General features: G+C 47.3%; 1 protein-coding gene across 1 annotated transcript in view; it reads left to right on the top strand.

Annotated features, from left to right (window-relative positions):
* Positions 1-18,731, top strand: part of PLPP3 (phospholipid phosphatase 3) — a 74,762-nt gene that overhangs the window by 29,414 nt on the left and 26,617 nt on the right. Inside the window, exons 2-3 of the mRNA XM_034653246.1 lie at positions 3,230-3,387; positions 18,259-18,539. Coding sequence (XP_034509137.1) covers positions 3,230-3,387; positions 18,259-18,539 — 439 coding nt within the window. The remainder of the gene's footprint in view (positions 1-3,229; positions 3,388-18,258; positions 18,540-18,731) is intronic.

The raw sequence follows: 18,731 nt of genomic DNA, 5'->3' as shown, positions 1-18,731 counted from the left end.
AATGTTTATGCTTTTCCCATCAACTGAAGGGAATCTGAGGTTACTCTCTTCTGGAGCAAAGTCAAGACTTGACTGGCATCCCCCCCCAATCATACCACAAGTTTGTAGGGGAAACAGAAAAAGCCGTTGGGTTTTCTAAATGCTATCTCCATGCCTTTCAAGAAAATAAACAGAACACATTCAGATCCAGCTTCTTGTCTGTTTGTGGCCATCATCCATATAATCAGAACCGGAAACTCCCCAAGCCTTAGGCAGAGGAATGAGAGAAAGGATTTGGATCGCTCCCAGGTTAAGAGAGGGCAAAGGAACGGAATAAACAGATTTTCTTTACTAGCCTTCTCTGTGGGATTATCCCCCCCACAACTTCATCTTTTTAACGTCTATTGAGTGTCCATAGTGTGTGCCAGACTCTGTGCTCATGTTACCCAGTGCTGTTGCTCGGTTTCTTTCAACAAAAGCGACTTCCGACGCTGACTTCATTCCATTACGTCTTCCCCTACTAGATGCTAAGCTCCCTGAGGGCAGGGTTGGTGCCATCTTTGTATTCCTTGCACTTCGTGTACGTAGTGAAGACTGAATAAATATTGGTTGAATAAATGCATGGATTAACGTAGTGGCGCACTACGTTGTCTGAGCAATCCCCGAACTACATCTCGTTCTTCCCATTGCACAGATGAGAAGGGCGTTGGGGAGATGGGAAGTAACTCGCTCAAGTAGCCGGGAGCAGAGTTGAGATCATTAACCCAGTTCTGTCTAACTCCACAGCTCTTTTATATGTGTTTTATTGTCCTTAGAAACATATGTTTTACAGGCCTATCATGTGAACACTATTAAAAATAGAAGCTGGGGCCTAAGAGCGTGGCACAAATGTAAGGCACTCGGGTTCTGTTCCCTTCCTGAGTTTATTAGCAACGCTTTGGCTCCCAGGCACCACAGAGGCTGCGGCCGGGCTCAGACGTGGAGCTCAACGTTTTATCACGATGTGTGGAACTTTAAAAGCGGACTATTAATATCATATTGCTGGCTTCTCGGCTACTTTTCATAGCCAACTTGGCCACATTTCAGAATGTTGAGTAGTGGAATGAAGGTGGTTGAGGCCCATATGATATTTTGTCTCTCGCAGCCCCCCACCCCCGAAGATAGGCTGACTACTCTTGTCATTGCTAGGCCACCACGCTTACCCACTGCCTTCCCTTGCCCACTTCACTCCTTTGCGGAGACAGAGTCTCGAGAGCTAATGTTAACTGCCTTCCAGGGCCCCTCTGTGTTTACTTTGAGAAGGTCAGGCACAATGCTGTGGTGTGTTGCTGTTTCTTTCTTTTCAAAGCACCAGTATGAATTTGATAAAGTAAATTGTTGTTCTAGCAGGAAGCAGTTAGGGGTCACAAAATAAATAGCCGTAGAATTCAAATAAATCCAAAGAATAAAACCAAATAAATCCATGTGTGTATGCACAGTGATACATAAATACACTTTTTAGAAAGTGAGCATTTTTATCGCTGCTGGTCTGGACCAAAGTAATTGAAAAATTGTGGAGTTCATGGTACATTTTTTTTAAGAGGCGGTCTGGGGCTGCGAGCAATGTGACGTGAATTTAATTCTTTTTTGAGAATCATGAAAATGGAATTTTATCTTTTAAACAACCGCTTATCTTGGGATTTTTCAGCTAGTGAAATTCACAGTTGGATGAAACCAATTTGCAAAGTTCAGTTAGGGGATTCTGGCATCTGGGGGTAGACTAAGAGACTCTGAATGAACTAAATATTCTTAGTCTCTGTTCTCCTCACTTGAAGATGAACACGACATGTGCTTAAATGACGATTTAACATGACCTCTTCAGGTTGTTGGAAGATCCAGTACAAAAATGGATATAAAGTGCCTTCCGCATTGCTGGTGTTAGCTGTTCCATCAGTGCTGGCTGTTAATAAGATAATTTTTCTTGGTCTTCCCCAGTCCTAACATTTAGCGGCTCCCCTTTGACTTTGTAAAGTGGCATGGCGGCTTGGTGTTGAACTTGGGTGGTAGGGAAAGAAGACAACTTCCGATCTGAGAGAAGAGTATGAACCAAAACACAGTCTCTGTGTACTGTTTCCTTGGAGGCGGTGTCCAGGAAGGCAGCAGACTGTGAGTCAAGAGAGAGGAGGTCCAGTTCACGGGGAACCCCAGAGGTCATACTTAGGGACTTTATCTCGTCCTGTGCAATGGGGAGCCATTGAAGAGACTTAAGCAAGACAGTGACGTGCTTGTGGTCAGGAAGTGAACTGGTAGGCACGTGTGAGAGACCGTGAAGGCCAGGAGACGGACGTGGAGGCCGTCGCAGTGACCGGGCAAGAGATACTGTAGGCCTTCGCCTTTTGCTTCAGTGTTAGGAGGGGCTTTTCCTGGCAGGTGATGGAATCCATTTGCCATGACCTTTAAGAGAGCGGCATCTGAGCTAACACTGATAAACCAGCAGCAGCTGCAAGGGCAGCCCGGTGCTCCCAGATGCCCTTGGGCTCCGCTCCAGGGCTGCAGGCGGCAGGGCCCCACTCAGCAGGCTTAGTCTTGTTGGTGACCCTTCACTGGACGAAGGAAGAAAGAGGTTGAAAAGGGCACCGCTGAGCAGCTCCTATGTGCCAGGCACCATGCTAGAAGTTCTATGTGCTTCGTTTTCCTCTCCTGGTCCCCACAACTCATTTGTGAAGAAACTGAGGCCCAGGAAGACAGAATTAGAACCAAAGGTCACATTGCTAGGAGGTGGTGGATCTGAGATTCAAATACAGGCTATCTGACCCCAAGGCCTTCCCTGCTCCAAGGGGCGGAGCCTTAGGATGAGCTTCTGCAAGGGGGAATGGCGATGACCAACGCACTTGGAGATTAAGACATCATTAGACTTGAGGCTTTGTTGGTCATTATTACCAACTGGGCTTAAATTTTAGCAGGGTGTTGTGGTGCAGGGGGAGAGCTCCTGCCTGGCTCTTCCACTGCCTCCCGCAGCACTCCTACACGAGACAAGAGGGTCAGACTGTGCTCCTGCTGGGGGTGATCAGGAAGGAAAGGGCATGCGTGTACTGAGCACTCTCTGTGGCCCATATGTTGCAAATGCAAGAAATTACTATCACTGTCAGTGCTGTTATTGGGGGGGTGTCATTGCTGCTGGTCAGTGCTTCTTTGGCCTCCTTTTATTGATGTTTTCCCTTTCTCTTTCTCTTTTTTTTTCTGGTCCATGTGGTGGTTCCATCTTGAGCAGCGGGCCTGCCCTTCCTCATCATTGAGACAAGCACCATCAAGCCGTACCACCGAGGGTTTTACTGCAATGACGAGAGCATCAAGTATCCCCTGAAGACTGGTGAGACGATAAACGATGCTGTCCTGTGCGCCGTGGGCATCGTCATCGCCATCCTCGCGGTAAGCATCCTGGCCACCGCGCTCAGCCCGGCCTGCCGCCCCGGGATCCTAGTTCAGACTATCTGAGCCAGTGCAGTTGGCAGATCAAGGAGAATTTCATTTGATTAATACTGTTCATTTCATGTGGTTAATACTATTACTAAAAGTATTTTCAGGGATAACCTGGGTGGCTCAGTCAGTTAAGCGGCTGCCTTTGTCTCAGATCATGATCCCAGGGTCCTGGGATCGAGCCCCACATCGGACTCCTTACTCAGCAGGGAGCCTGCTTCTCCCTCTGCCTGCCCCTCCCCTAGCTTGTGCTCTCTCTCTCTCTCGCTCTCTCTGACAAATAAATAAAATCTTTATTAAAAAAAGTATTTTCAAATACTAAATACATATGTATATGCGTATACACCAGAAGTATAATATATATGTACACATATACTAAAAGTGTCATGAAAGTACGCAACGCACCCCTCTAAAATACTTTGCATGCATGATCCTTAGAACCATCTGGTGAAGTCTAGATACTCTTCTTATCTTCTACAAATTAAGAAACTGAGGTCTGCAGAGTAAATGTAATTTGCCCAAGTCCACTTGGAGTGGCAGAGTTAGGAACTGAACCAAGGTGCCCCTTAGTCCAGAGTCTGAGCTCTGAGCCCCGACGCTGAGCCCCAGAAGAGGGGGGAGATGCCATCCGATGTCACAGGCATTTTCTGGGCTCTCTTCACACCGTGGCTGTGCTGCTGTCACAGTAATCTTGCCACTGGCGGTTCTCTGGCATATCGTTCACTTCTCACATCCAGAGGCGGTGGTGGCAAAGTGAAGATAAAATGGGACTTGGAATCGAGAGACCGAGGTTCTAGACCTGGCGCTCCGCTGACAAGCTGTACATCCTTAAAACCAGGGATGACCATCTTGCTTCATAGTATTGCAACGAAGAGTAAAAGAGGTCATGAATATTGAAATACTTTGCAAACTCCCAGCTACAGGACAGGTTACTCAGGTGCAAGTGTAAACACACAGATCTTTCCTTAAAGGATGAAGTCCTCATTGAGGATGCAAAAATGTGCCACGGACTTTGGGACCAAGTCCAGGATCATTTTGAGCAATGGTTGCTTCGTGGAAATTGGGGTATGGCCCACCTGGGCTTTACTTGGAAAGTCACCACCCTGTTTTAGATGTGCCCATTTGGAGTAGGGGTGGGGAGAGTAACTAATGGTAATCCAGTCTTGTAATTTGTGAGTCCTAAGTTTTCACAGCTGTCCATGCTCCACCTCCAGAATTTTCTGTTTGTTCTCTGCCCTTGAACCCCAGCCATGTAGGCATAAGGGACGGGCGTCATGTCCACCAAGGTCATAAATTCTTTCTCTCAGATCCTTGAGTCATGTTTATATTAGCCAGAACCTGGAAGCTTATCTTTGGCCTGTATTAGAAGCCAAGAAGGAAGGAAGCTAAGGTTAAGAATACTGCATGTGAGTTAAATGCTAATATCTCATTATACAAGTGGAAAACCAGAAGCTCAGAGGGGTTAAATGATATGCTCAAAGTCTACAGCAAGTAAAAATTGGGGCTCAGTCCTCTCCCTCACTTATTTCATAGCTCCCTTTCCATTTTGCAGACTTGATTTCAAAATGAGAGTGGCTGTCTTATCCATATTAACTGCTCAAGGGATAGGCACTTGGCTGCTCTTGCCTACTCTGGATCAGATGCAAGCCGCTGATGGTACTGAACCACATTTCATGAAGTTTTTCTTTTGACTTCCTCACTCTGGGGGTTGGTTGTAAACTTTGAGACCCCTCTTTGTTTTTTAATAACATCGTAAACCAGGCACACAATCAACAGTTTGAAATTGGGAAGGGGGATGGGGACTAGTAGAATTCTTTCCAGCCTTTAAAATAAAAACAGTCCATTTGGCAACCCTAGTAGTTTCTTAAAGGTGGACTGAAGATCTTTGTGTTCAGAAACGGAGAGATCTACAATCTAATTTTACTATTTGCTTCAAATTGACAGTGTGGGGTTGAGTTCTCTAGGAAGAATGGCTTTTCGTGGAAAAGAAGTTTGTCAGGAAGGCAAATAATTGTACAGTATCTTGTACTAAGGTTTGAACAGGTGTTTTTGACGCTTGGAGGATCAGTGAATTGAGTGCTTCTAGGAAGCAGACTATAACCCAGGAGTGGTTAAGATAAGAATAGCACGGGGACAGGGATATCACGTGCGCTTTGCTCTGTCTGCATGCAGTTAGTATGGGCTTGCCTGGTGGGGCAGCTCCCAGACCCAGCACAGTGGACGGCCGTGCCACCCGAGCTCTGTGAACCGGGCAAATCACTGCTCTCTCCAGCCCTCGTTTTCCTCGTCTGGGTTTGCATTCACTCATGGGGACTGCTGGGAGACTCAAACACGATTATTCGTGGGAACGGACTTTGCAGTGCTAGGTTAGATGGACACAGGCTGCGAAAGAAGCTTCTCTGAGGGCTATGCTTCTCACCTGTGCTTCCTTGCTCGAGCAGAACTCCTGCTCAGCAGCTCTTTCCCTGCTGTTGGCCAAGACCAGCCCCTTCTTCCTCTGGAAATGCTAGCATTTCTGAGAAAGATCTGCTTTAAGGAGTTTAGTTTGGCTTGCTTTTGTCCTGGTGTCATGTTGGTGTTTTAATTAAAATGCCCCTTGACCTCTCAGGTTTCCTTGAAACAGGCAGTCACACGCCGCGGCCTTGGTTATAGAATGAGCAAGGTTGTAGAATTGCTTCCTTATCCCATAAGATGTCAGCAAAATAGGTTTGGAGAGTGCTTTCCTACAGTTCCAGAGGGCGGAGAAGAAGCAGGCGAGAAAATACTGTAAGAATCGGTGGCCTTCGTTAGGTGCTATTATGCGTCCTAGAAACCTATGAACCATGTTTGAACATTTCACCCTTGCAGAAGCCCCAGCAGCTAGGTAATCTTAAAGGTCTCCGTTTAGCATGGGGGTTAAAGGTGTAAGCTCTGCATATCTGAACTCCTGCTGTGGAATGTGTAGCAAGTTAATTAACCCGTTGAGCCTCGGTAGCTCATCTGTTCAATGGAGATGATGTATGTCAAGTAACTCAGCGCTTGGCACCTAGACTACGCTCAATACATGTCAACTGTTTTCTTTGTAAATGAGTCAACAGTCAAAATGTAGTGAGGTGACTTTGCCAAAACCTCCTGTCCAATAAAAATAGAATCAGGAAAGGAGCTTCGGCCTTGGGACCCATCCTGTCTCCCACTCTTTCCTTGTAGTTAATTCACTAAAACCCAGATCTCTTGACTCTCATTCCAGTGCTCTTTGCAAGGGGACTTTGCCTCCAGATCCAGCTACCCCTGCATTTCAGCTGGAGGCGCATGCGAGATGTGGGCTCATCGTGAGGTCCGTTTACCCATTTACCTGCCATTAAGTACTTGAGTCCTCATGGAAACAAGCAGAAGCAGAGACCTCAGAGGAAAAATGAGTAATTCACTTTAGTGTAGTCAATTCTGGAAAAGCTATATACAGCCTAAATTAAACAACAACAACACATTTCCCACTTTCCCATTATGACTGGTCATAGAGCCTGGCTGGCTCCACCCAGGACCTGCTTCTGATCAGAGGGCGTGAATGACAGTCAGGGAGGGTGGAGGGGGACCCAGGGCTGGGAATCTAATCATCCTGCTGCTTGCTGCCCGGGCCCTCTCCTGCCGACCTCGAGTTTGTTCAAAACAACAACAGGAGCCTTGACTGATGTGGATGCCCTCGCTCCAGTTTGAGCGTCCCACAGCAAAGGGGTGGGGGGCCGGTGCAGTTTAGAGTGCGATGTGGACATGGAGATCATCAGCGGTTATAGAGAAAGCAGACACCTCTCTGTGGCAGGAGATGTGGAAAAATCTAGCCGTTTTGACTTCTTTTTCAGATGTATCTCAGATTCTGGAATTATAGCCTAATAGGAATTTTTCCAAATCCACAAAGCAGCAGTTCCTATCCTTGCCTTGTAGAGGTTTAATGACTCTAGCAGCAGTGAGATTAGGAGCAAAAACAGTAAAGTATCACCCCCTACCTAGCCTCCTCTCAGTTTGCCTTACACTACCCTCAGCGGAGTATTATGGGCGAAGATTTTAATATGGAAAAAATGCTCAGTGTTCATTTCAAATAAACATGGGCTCAGCGCTTGCCTTGGTCAGACGCTGAAAGTGGTTTATATAGATTCTTAATACCTAGGAGTTGCAGCGTGGATGAGCCATGGGTGCTTCCCCGTCTCCCTCCGCCATATAAATTCTGCTTTTCCTCTGAGATCCTGTTGCATGTGACTGCTGCAATACTATTCCTCACTCGAGAAGCAGCTCACACTTCGGCACCCTCTCGTTTATTTGTGCTTATTCATCATCGGACCCCCTTGGAAAAGAACTGTACCTTCCTTTTCTGTAAATTGGTGACAGTCATTCACCAACTCCGTAGGCTTTTTCTGGAGGTCAGATCAGGTGACATCGTGTGTGTCATCAGCGAGGAGCATCCTTTTCGTTTCCGTAGCGTCCTCCAGTTAACAAAGTGCACTTGATGTGCACACTCCCCGATTTGCACCTGGTGCTGATCCTGGGAGGTGGATTGTTACAGCTAAGGCAACCGGGGATCAAGGATATTAATGACTTTCCCATAACTAATTAGTGGCAGGGCCAGACCAGGGGTCGTCTGATTCAAAGGCAAGGCTTTTTTTTTTTTCTTTTCTTTTCTTTTCTTTTCTTTTCTTTTCTTTTCTTTTCTTTTCTTTTCTTTTCTTCTTTTCTTTTCTTTTCTTTTCTTTCTTTCTTTCTTTCTTTCTTCCTTCCTTCCTTCCTTCCTTCCTTCCTTCCTTCCTTCCTTCCTTCTCTCTCTCCCTCCCCTCCCCCCTTCCCTCCCTCCCTTCCTTCCTTCCATCCTTCCCTCCTTCCTTCTTTCCTTTTTCCCCCCTAAATAATGGCATCACTGCTGCCTTGTGAAGCCTGCCTGCCTACCTTCCACGATTACTTCTCAGACACCCCTGAGATAGCATGTGCTGGGGACCCGGTGACTCACGTCTGCCCCGGTTGCATCTCAGGCAGACAGATAGCACCTTCCATACTTCTGTCCTGGTAATGTGATCTGTGTCCGGGTCTTGTCTTCCCAGCCAGATAATAGGTTCCTAGAAGGCCAAGACCAGGCTTTCCTTCTTGCCCATGGTAGGCACTAAATAAACCCCTGGCAGACATCTCTCTCTCCAGGAAGCGTTCCTTGGTTGCCTCCTCCCCCACCTTCCGAAGGTCCCAGAGATTCCCTGGGCCCTCCTCTGACTTTGCAGTTACTGTGTGGAACTGTCCTGTCTGTTTACTCGTTTATTTTTCGTTTGCCCTGGGAGTGGCGGCAGGGACAGGGACCGGCCTGCTCTGATTTTGAATGGCTCGTGCAAGGCACGGACTGGCTCTCAATATGTGTTTCTAAGAAACCACAAGCCATACATTTTGGGCAGAAAATCAAAAGCGTTAGGCCAGGAGATGTGAGAGGACCTATGCAGCAGGGAAAAATATCCCATCTGCTGCCCTAAAATCTTAAATATGGCCCATGATGCGCATGGGAACGCGCTCTGTAGCACACGCAGATTTCTCGCTGGAAAGACAAGAAGAAGAGCTTAATACCTCCAAGACTTGTTTATTCAGGATCGGGCTTCAGTGTGCCCACATCTGGACTTCATTACTTCCTCCCCACCCCCAGCCCCCTTTATCTGAGAGAGCACTGCCAAGAAAACAAGGTTCCCCAAGATTGCCTCCTCATTAAAGGTTAGGCGAGTTTTCAACTCTAAAAACAGTGAAGTCGGGCTGGCCCAGTGGTGCCTTGGTAGAAGACCCTGTCCCCCCGGTTTCCAATCCACTACATCTGTGCAATTACCGGGACCACCCACAGAGAGTGGCCACATGAATCCTTCAGCTGTGCCATTCCCTGATCAGATGGCTACAGAGTTCTTCTGAGACCTCCTTCTCCCTGAGGGGATGGTGGAAGGGGGCATCTATTTGGCATTTAGCAAACACAGGCATTGGGATTAGGATTTAGTTTGTGCGCGCGCGCACACACACACACACACACACACACACACACACAGACGCAGATGCAGACATCCAGACCCTGGAAGAAGTGAGAGCTGCAGCAGTCCTTCCTTAGCTCTATGTAGTTCTTAGGGGTTAATGACTACTTGGAAAATGTGTCCAGTGTGAAAGTGGTTTTTAATTTATCCATTTTAAGTGATAATGCTCTGGAGGCTGGGAAATCCATTCTGTGAGTGGATGTATGTTAGGGGATGGGGTGGAGAATCTGATAACACTCACAAGCTGTCTAATGGGGGGGGAGGGCTAATGCATTATCTTAACAGTTAGATGAGGTAGGTATTATTTACCCTGTCTCACAAAAAGGGTACGAGGCTTACAAGGGAGAAGCAGCTAGTGCAAGGTTACTCTCTGTTTAGTGAACCCAAGTCTCTCTGGCTTCAAAGCCCAGTGTTTGAACTGACATTCATTGAAGGCCTACTCTGTGCTAGATGCTATGCAGAGTGCTCTTGGTTTCATGAGCTGTGAAAACACGTAGTTTCTGGGCTTGCTTGGAGAGCTCAATGTATGGAGGAAGGCAAGACAGGTAGACCACTGGGCAGATGACCACCTGAGATCCTAAGACCGACGGTGTGCAGTAGCGTTTTGTATGAAGTGGTTTTTGCAGACGCAGTAGCCTGCTAGGTGGCTGCTTGGTGAGACCTCAGCCTAGAGCTGGTGCAGAAGACACAGATACTGTCCTAGGAGCCGGTGGTCTAAAGGGGAGGCAGGGCAAGGAGAAGACTGACTGCACTATTAACTCTCAGAGAGACTGAGGACGTGGTCAGAGAACACGAAGGGAGCCAGAGCACTCTCTGCTGGTGGTGGGCCCCAGAGCTGAGAGCTTTAAGGACAAAAGAGGCCAAAGGCAGTCGATGGTGTGAGGTATAAATAAAGTGCTGCTATGGGAATTCAGAGGAAAATCACCGAAGGTTATTTTCATTGCTGAAGACTTCATCATCATTGCCATCATCATCGAACATCGGGCACTAGTCCCACTTAATTATCACAATGGCCCTGGAGCTCTTGATACTGGCATCCTCCCCTTCTTACACATAAGGAAACCAAGAGTTACAGTGCTCAGTCATCCAAGACCCCTAAGTAAGAAGAGCCAGAACTCTAACCCTGTCCGCGAGTTGACACTGGAGCTCTCCTTTGAAGGGCAGGTGGGACTTTGATCAGAGAGCCTGGCCTTCCAGGCAGAAGGTATTGCTTCAGGGATGAGAAGCTGAAAAAATGGAGTATTTTCAGGAAATGTAAAGGAAACCTGTTCGGCTGGAGAGAGTATCAGGGAGTAGATAGAGATAAGGTAGAAACAGAGCGCAGCGACATTGTCAAATGCCTTGAATGTCAGGGAGTTTTTACCCAAATGAATTGGCTAGAGATTGATGAAACTATTTGAAGCTAGCTTCATCAGTTTTGCAGCCAGGGTGAGGATGAGGCCTGAACCATGGTGGGGGCAATGCAAGGGGAAGAGAGAAGAAGAGATTGGGTGGGAGACAGTTTGCAGAAGTAGGATGACCAGGTTTGCATGACAGTGGGACGAGGAGGCGAGGAGTCTGCAGGGTCATGTCTTTGCAGCTGTATGGTGGTGACTTGAACAGAGACGAAGGGAAGAGCAGTGAGGTTTGGGATGGAAGTTGGAATGAGTGTGATCATATAGGTTGATATGCTGATGTCATCAGTGATAGCGGTTGGGAGATTTGGCAGAAGACTGGAAGAGGACTGACTGGAATAAGGGGTAAGCTGAAACGAGCGAGAGAGAGAGAGAGAGAGAGAGAGGAAGAGAGAGAGATGCCCTTTGGGTGGTCATCTTCACAGAGGTAATAATTCAGACTGTTGACGTAGCAGAGATCAGCAGAAAGGCTGCAGCTCCAAGAAGATCTAGATTTATCTGGTAGAACCCTGAAGGGGAGCCACTGGAAGGAGAAAGGTGTTTGAGAAATAGAAGAAAAGCACTGTGGTGTGATACTCAGGAAATTTCGGGAATTCGGTGTCAAAAAAGAGTAAGAGACGGGCAGCAGGCGGTGCAACAGAAAACACAGTCAAGAGCCTCCTGCACAGACAGGCGGGGCTAGTCATCTAGGAGACCCGCGGCTCTGAGGCCCCGACCTTTGGGAAAAAATGATGCTTCATGTCTCAGACTGCCTTCTTCATAAAGCTTATGGGCTTCGGGCAGCCACTGCTGATTTCAGCCGTAACTAGCTTCTGTGGCCTCTCTCTGGCCTTTTGCTGTCTATATTCTAGATATTGGAGTTTTGACTTACCATAGGGCCCAGAAACTCCACTGGTGGCCTTGCACAGAGCTCTGTTCTCCTCGCCTTTCCCAGTCTGCAGGGCACTGATCTCCTGCCAAGAGGCTGAAGACAAACAAAGCGAGAGAAGAAGCGAAGACTAAATTTCTCGTCCGTTCTTTCTCGTCACTAAAGATCCCGCATTTTGTTGTACTAGATCGAGCATCCAGCGTCCGAGGAGATACACTTCTATCTCCATCCTCAGAAGCAGGACCCAGATACATTTTTCCTTTTGCTTTGGGACTGAGAAAAATGATTTCCCCTTCTTTATTGTCCATCACCCAGTGTTCGTTGAATGCATGAATCTGTCCTGGATGGACAGAAGTTCACTCATGTGCATAACTGAGATGTGAAGGAACAGCGTGGGGCTCCATGGCTAGCCGGCCCTCAGGTGTGCAAGTGCCTGACAAGAGTACGTGACCTCACCAGGTGCTCTAGGAGCATCCGTTTCCCTGGAAACACAATCCTGCTGCCTGCTAGGACTTCTCAGGGAAAGCCGGCTTCGTGCGGTGGAACAGGGCCCGGGACTGGCGTGAAGAGTCCATGCTTGAGTGCCAGCCCTGCCATTGCCGGATTTCTGACCAAGGCTGAATCACTGGCCTCCCTGGCCTTCCCCATACTCACTTATAAAGTGGTGACGATAATTTAGTAATTCATAGGGTGTTGTGAGAAGCCGATAACGCAGTGGATGTGAAAATGCTTTGTAAGTTGTAAGGTGCTGTGCAAATATTATTCAAGCAGATCGTTAAATAGGGAAGTTTGTCCTTCAAACTCAGCAGTCTCTCAGGGATTGTTGGGACACTGTGCAAAAGTCTTCTCTTTTCTTGGGATCATTTATAGAGGGGAATGTGACAAATGACATAAACAGTACAGTAGGCCTTCCCTTGCTGCCTGGGGTTTAGACCTCTCCTCTGCTTTGTTCCCCTGAGAAAGGCATCCTATAGATACCATGGTCAAAACCAACGTATCCATACACATGTTTTCTGGTTCTACTCTGGAGGGATGGTACTTCCAAACTCTTCGATTTGGAACGTTCTTTTCCAAGGACCTTTTGGAAGGATCTTAGGAAGGATATGTTCTACAAGTATGTGTTAATTTTTTGTTTCCTCTCCTCTAAGGGAAAGAGAAAAAAATTAACTTTTGGAGGGCTCTTCTGCTGGGTGCCAGGCATTTGACATATCACCTCCTGGCATCCCTTGGCAGTCCCACCAGGTGGATGGTATTCATCTTATTTTTATACATGAGGAGACCTAGGCCCAGAGAGGAAAGCCACTTGTCCTAAGGTAAGAGATGGGATTCAGACTGAGTTTTTTCTGGCTCCGAAGTCAATGTTCTCCAGATTTCCCCTCTGGAACACTTTGATATTTGTGAACATGTGGGCAGTGGAGCTCTTTGACACCAGAAAGGGTAGGCAGGGAGGCGCTGTCTTGGAGTTGGGGACAAACTGTTACCGTTCCCAGGCAAGGAAAGATCCCTTTCTGTCCCCTCGTAGCTTAATTGCAATGCTTTCCCACTTTATTAGTTTCCAGATTCTGTGCCAAGTGCTTTAATAGGCAGGTAGGGGAGAATTCTCCTCTGCTTCCTGGCAGCTTGCCATTCCCCCCAGAATCTGTTGCCTGCTGTTTCAGAAAGGGATCAACACGGAAGGCATTCTTGTGGGCAGTGAAATTTACATATCGCAACCTTGCTGACTGAAGTAGAAATAAGGGCTGGGGGCGGGGCCGAGCCTTCGTAGGGGGAGGGAAGAGCAGATTTTATTACCCAGGAATAAAAACATCGTGAGTAATGAATAAGGTCCGAAAGCAGTAAATCTGGAACTCTGACGTTAGGTGTGTAATGCGTCAGAGAACAATTTAAGCCTTCGCCTGTTCTGCAGGGGTGAGGTATACGGGCTGCCCCTCGCAGCCCGCATCTCATTCAATGGTCTTTTAAGGGTTAGGATTACAAGAAGCCAAGTCCGGCTGGTTCATAATGATGATTTATGGCTGTATTGTCGACTCCCCGACCCTTCTGTGCTAGGGGATAGAGAAAATACATAATTTGTTGCTCATTAACTGCGAGATCTGTCAGGGCTGCCCCAGAAGCCATGCGGTCCTGGAGTCATGTGTCTGCTAAATGGCTTCAGCCTGGCCCTGTCCTTGAAAATATGCGACTGGGGTTCTGCAGTGGAAATCAATTTTAATAACGATAGAGATACAGCTGATCCCCAATTTACGATGGTTTGACTTACGATTTTTCGACTTCACGACGGTGTGCAAGCAATACCCATTCAGTGGAGGCCATACTTCGATTTTCAATTTTGATTTTTTTTCCATGGGTGAACGATAATGCAGTACGGTGCTTTCTCGTGATGCCGGGCAGCAGCAGTGAGACGCAGCTCCCAGTCAGGCCCTGCGATCGTGAGGGTAAACAGCCTTTCCGTACCCATGCAACCATTCTCTTTTTCACTTTCAGCGTGGTACCCAAGGAATGACATGCGCTATTCTACACTTCATTGTAAAACAGACTTTGTGCTTGTACCCAACTGTAGGCTGATGTGGGTGCCCTGAGCATGTTGAAGGTAGGCTAGGCGGAGCTATGGTGTTCAGATTAGGCTAGGATATTTTCCACTTAGGATGTGTTTATCAGGATGTAATACCGTGGTAAGTCGAGGAAGATCTGTAACAAAATTCTGTTGATACAGTCTGTTGTGAGTCTTTGAACTTAAGAGTCAGCATATCTGGGCTTTACTTTAGCTCTGTCACTTAGATGCCTCAACTCCTTCACCAAAGTGCTTGTCCTTCAGTGCCTTACCATCCTCGGCTGTACAATGGGTATAAGTTCTTCACAGAGTCACAGATCAGATGAAACTGTGAAGTACGAAAGAAATGTACAAGGTTACTGCTGTTAATAGCTTTGTGATTAGGAATTTGAGATGCCATGAAACGCCTTCTTTACCTCTTTCTCCTCCCGTGAGAGGAGGAAGCATTTTAACTGGCGGTTTGCCGTGCATGAGCTTGTGGCACTCAAACTGAAGCTTTACAGTGAAGGGATGTTAGTGCTAAAAGGGGTCCTTGAGTCGTGATCAGACCCTTTCTCCCTAAGGCGGCCGAAGCGTAGAGGTGACTTGTCTGAGGTTAATTAGTAAATTCATGTGCGAGATGCTGATTTGCAATGAAAAGCCACGTGTTCTTTTTCAGCATCGTATAGGAAGTCAGGCTCAAGCCAAGTCAGTTTAGAGTTTCTTAATTTGTGGCCATCAAGGAGCTCAGGAACCATCCAAGGGCAGGGACTGTTGTGCTAGGGGCCTTGGTTCTGCGCCGTGGCCGTGGCATCGTCTCCGAGGAAGTACTTTCCTCTGCTGTTGCTTTTTACCTTTGCTTGGCTGGGAGGCTAGTGGTGGAGGTAGCACAGGAGAGTTGAAAATAAATGTCATTGCAATTATGAAGTGATAAATTACAGAGTCTTGTGCCCTCATTTTGCAAATGGAGACACTGGCTTATCTCAGATTCACTCAGTGAATAGGGACTTGAACCCTGGCCACTGCCTCCTCGTTGAGTGTTCGTCTCCCTGCATCCAAAGTCATGTGAGCGTGATTTATAAATAAAGAAGAAAGCATGATGGTGGTAGTGAACATCTGCAACTTGTTAGCCTGTAAGGTTACACGGGGTAAAAGTATAAACAGGTTCAAAGGGGAATTAGACCAGCAATGGTAGGAAAGAATGCTGGGTGGGGAGCTAGAACACCTGGGTCCAATCTTTCCTTGTGAGTTAATTTAGACCTCAGTTTCTTCCATGTATAATGGACCCTTTCATTTCTTACGTGCTAGGCTTCTCAGGTTTTAATCTCTGCAACGTGTTATCAAAGGACTTTTGGTAATATTTAGAGGATAGTTCCAGCTTTGTAATAAAACAACTGTGAAGGCTATGGTCCTGTTCCTTTCATTCATTCATTCATTCAGCCACATCTGCGAGATCAGGTGCTCTCCCGGAGAATGGCTAAGCCAGGACTGTGCACTCAACTGGCCTTTGACCATCTCTTTCTAACATTGAATGACACTCAGTGTGATCTGGGAACCAAAGTGTGGCACTTAGAAATAATCCAGTATTTATAAACACAGGATCGCTGTACCAACATTAGCAGAGCTAGTGGTTGTTCTCGCTACCACACCTGCTGGCCCCTGAGCCCAGCTGGCATCTCCCTTCCATCTGGCCATCTCCTCACTAGACTTAGGGGCCCTTGAGAACTTGGATCAGACCCCACGCCTCGACCCCTTCCCCCGCTATGAAACAGTAATGGGGGACTTTGAAAAGGAGTGCCCGGATATGTCCGTCTATTGCTTCCGTTGCGGTTGTGAACATGCCCTGTGCTCCCTGAAAGAGCAAGTGTGGCTCACCATCCCGCCCTGTGAGAAACTGTAAAAGGAGCTTTGTGGTGCGTGATGAGTTGACTGTTGCCGTCCCCTGGCTGTGGCTGCGATCAGGAAGTGGCCGGAGCTGCGCCGTGGAGTTAAGACAAGAGCAGCAGGCTGTGTGGTTGGGCATTACCAAAGTGGGATGGGTCCTCTGCCATGTAGGCATCGCGGGCATTTGCCTTGCGGAGAGTAAGCTGGACCCCCGGTCTTAATGTAAAACCAGGCAGTGTGGGTGGAGCTGCTTCCTCCATCTGAGCTCCAGGCATACCTGTCTCATGGCCGGATTGTCATGAAATAAAGCATATGGGAGCGATACCTGGTATGCAGTGTGTAATCAGTAACTGGTGGCTCTTCTTTTCCCAGGAGTGAGAAACCTCCCCTAAGCGTTAGGAGTAAACACGGTGGGTTGGAGGAAGGGTATGAAAGCTGAGACTCACTGACTGTCCTTTAAGATTCAGGAGATGGGAGACAATGCCCACAGACTTGGAAATTTGCAAACACCAAAGGGCATTGTGTTAAAAGGTCCTTGGTTTGTAGGCCAGTGTTCTCATCATAACATTCTTTTAAAAAGGAAAATGAAAGAATCACTTTCTATGACCCAGGTCATTTCCCATCCACGTTACCAGATTTAAGCCAACGACTCGGCAAGGGCGTGCAGCCAAACGAAGCTTGGAGAGGTTGTCATGGCCGAGGGACATCGGGCAGGTGTCAGAGCTGGGACTCAAACCCAAGACATGGTCTTGGGCATTCACCTTCCTATAGAAACCCCACCCATGGCTCAGTGTTGACACAAGGCTGGTGATCCCCGACTCCGAAGCCCAGTATCCTGAGATTGGCTTAGATCCTCTGACGTCCTGGCCTGATGCTTAACCATGTCCTTGATTGTTCATTTAATTTTTTTTTTCTACATCTGGGTCTTTGTCTCTTTCTTTGTTTAAAAAAATACATATAGGGGTGCCTGGGTGGCACAGCGGTTAAGCGTTTGCCTTCGGCTCAGGGCGTGATAACGGCATTATGGGATCGAGCCCCACATCAGGCTCCTCCACTATGAGCCTGCTTCTTCCTCTCCCACTCCCCCTGCTTGTGTTCCCTCTCTCGCTGGCTGTCTCTATCTCTGTCGAATAAATACATAAAATCTTTAAAAAAAAAAATAAAAAAATAGGGGCGCCTGGGTGGCACAGTGGCTAAGCGTCTGCCTTCGACTCAGGGCGTGATCCCGGCGTTATGGGATCGAGCCCCACGTCAGGCTCCTCTGCTATGAGCCTGCTTCTTCCTCTCCCACTCCCCCTGCTTGTGTTCCCTCTCTCGCTGGCTGTCTCTATCTCTGTCAAATAAACAAATAAAATCTTTAAAAAAAAATAAATAAAATAAAATAAAAAAAATAAAAAATAAAAAAATACATATAATTTTATATTTAATGTATATATTTAAATATAAATAAATTTGATTGTATATTTTTGTTGTCACAAAGGTACTATGTGGCCATGTGGGACTTTTTTAAAAAAGGGAAAAATGACCATGTTAGCACTCGGATGTTTCCTCTCATCAAATTTTTGTCTGTATATTTCTCAAATAGAAGATTAAGATTTTCTTTTTTCAAAAAAGATTTTATTTAGGGGCGCCTGGGTGGCACAGCGGTTAGGCGTCTGCCTTCAGCTCAGGGCGTGATCCTGGCGTTGTGGGATCGAGCCCCACGTCAGGCTCCTCCGCTATGAGCCTGCTTCTTCCTCTCCCACTCCCCCTGCTTGTGTTCCCTCTCTCGCTGGCTGTCTCTATCTCTAATAAATAAATAAAAAATCTTTAAAAAAAAAAAAGATTTTATTTATTTAGGAGTGAAAGGGAGCACACACACGAGAGGGGGGAGGGGCAGAGGGAGAGGGAGAAGCAGGCTTCCCGCTGAGCAGGGAGCCCGATGTGGGGCCCCATCCCAGGACCCTGAGATCATGACCTGAACCAAAGGCAGACACTTAATCAACTGAGCCACCCAGGTGTCCAGAAAGTTGAGATTTTCTAGATTATAGCCTGCAGTTATATACTGAACATTCTCTTATGTCACTAAATATCCTTTACAACGTTCGCTTTGATGACAGGCCTGGATACTGCCTGATTCCCCTGTTGGTTTCCTTTCAGATCATCACTGGGGAGTTCTACCGCATCTACTACCTGAAGGAGAAGTCCCGGTCAGCGATTCAGAACCCTTATGTGGCGGCCCTCTATAAGCAGGTGGGCTGCTTCCTCTTCGGCTGTGCCATCAGCCAGTCCTTCACAGACATTGCCAAAGTCTCCATAGGGCGCCTGCGTCCTCACTTCTTGAGCGTCTGCAACCCTGATTTCAGCCAGATCAACTGCTCCGAGGGCTACATCCAAAACTACAAATGCAGAGGTGACGACAGCAAAGTCCAGGAGGCCAGGTGAGTTACCACCTGCCATGGCCACAGTGGGCATACCTTCAACACAGGCAGCTCAGGGAACACTTACTAAGGCACCTAGTGCATGAGGTGCCAAGCTCAGTGAAGGGCTTTGGTTTCAAGGGGTGAATAAAACATAGTCCCCATTCTTAAGGAACTCAGGGTCAAATAATTTAGATACATAGATAAATAAGC

Source organism: Ailuropoda melanoleuca, chromosome 2, assembly GCF_002007445.2.
Source record: "Ailuropoda melanoleuca isolate Jingjing chromosome 2, ASM200744v2, whole genome shotgun sequence".
NCBI classification, from domain to species: Eukaryota; Metazoa; Chordata; class Mammalia; order Carnivora; family Ursidae; genus Ailuropoda; species Ailuropoda melanoleuca.
The sequence above is the reverse complement of the archived record's forward strand: the minus strand, read 5'-3'. Positions and strand labels throughout refer to the sequence as shown.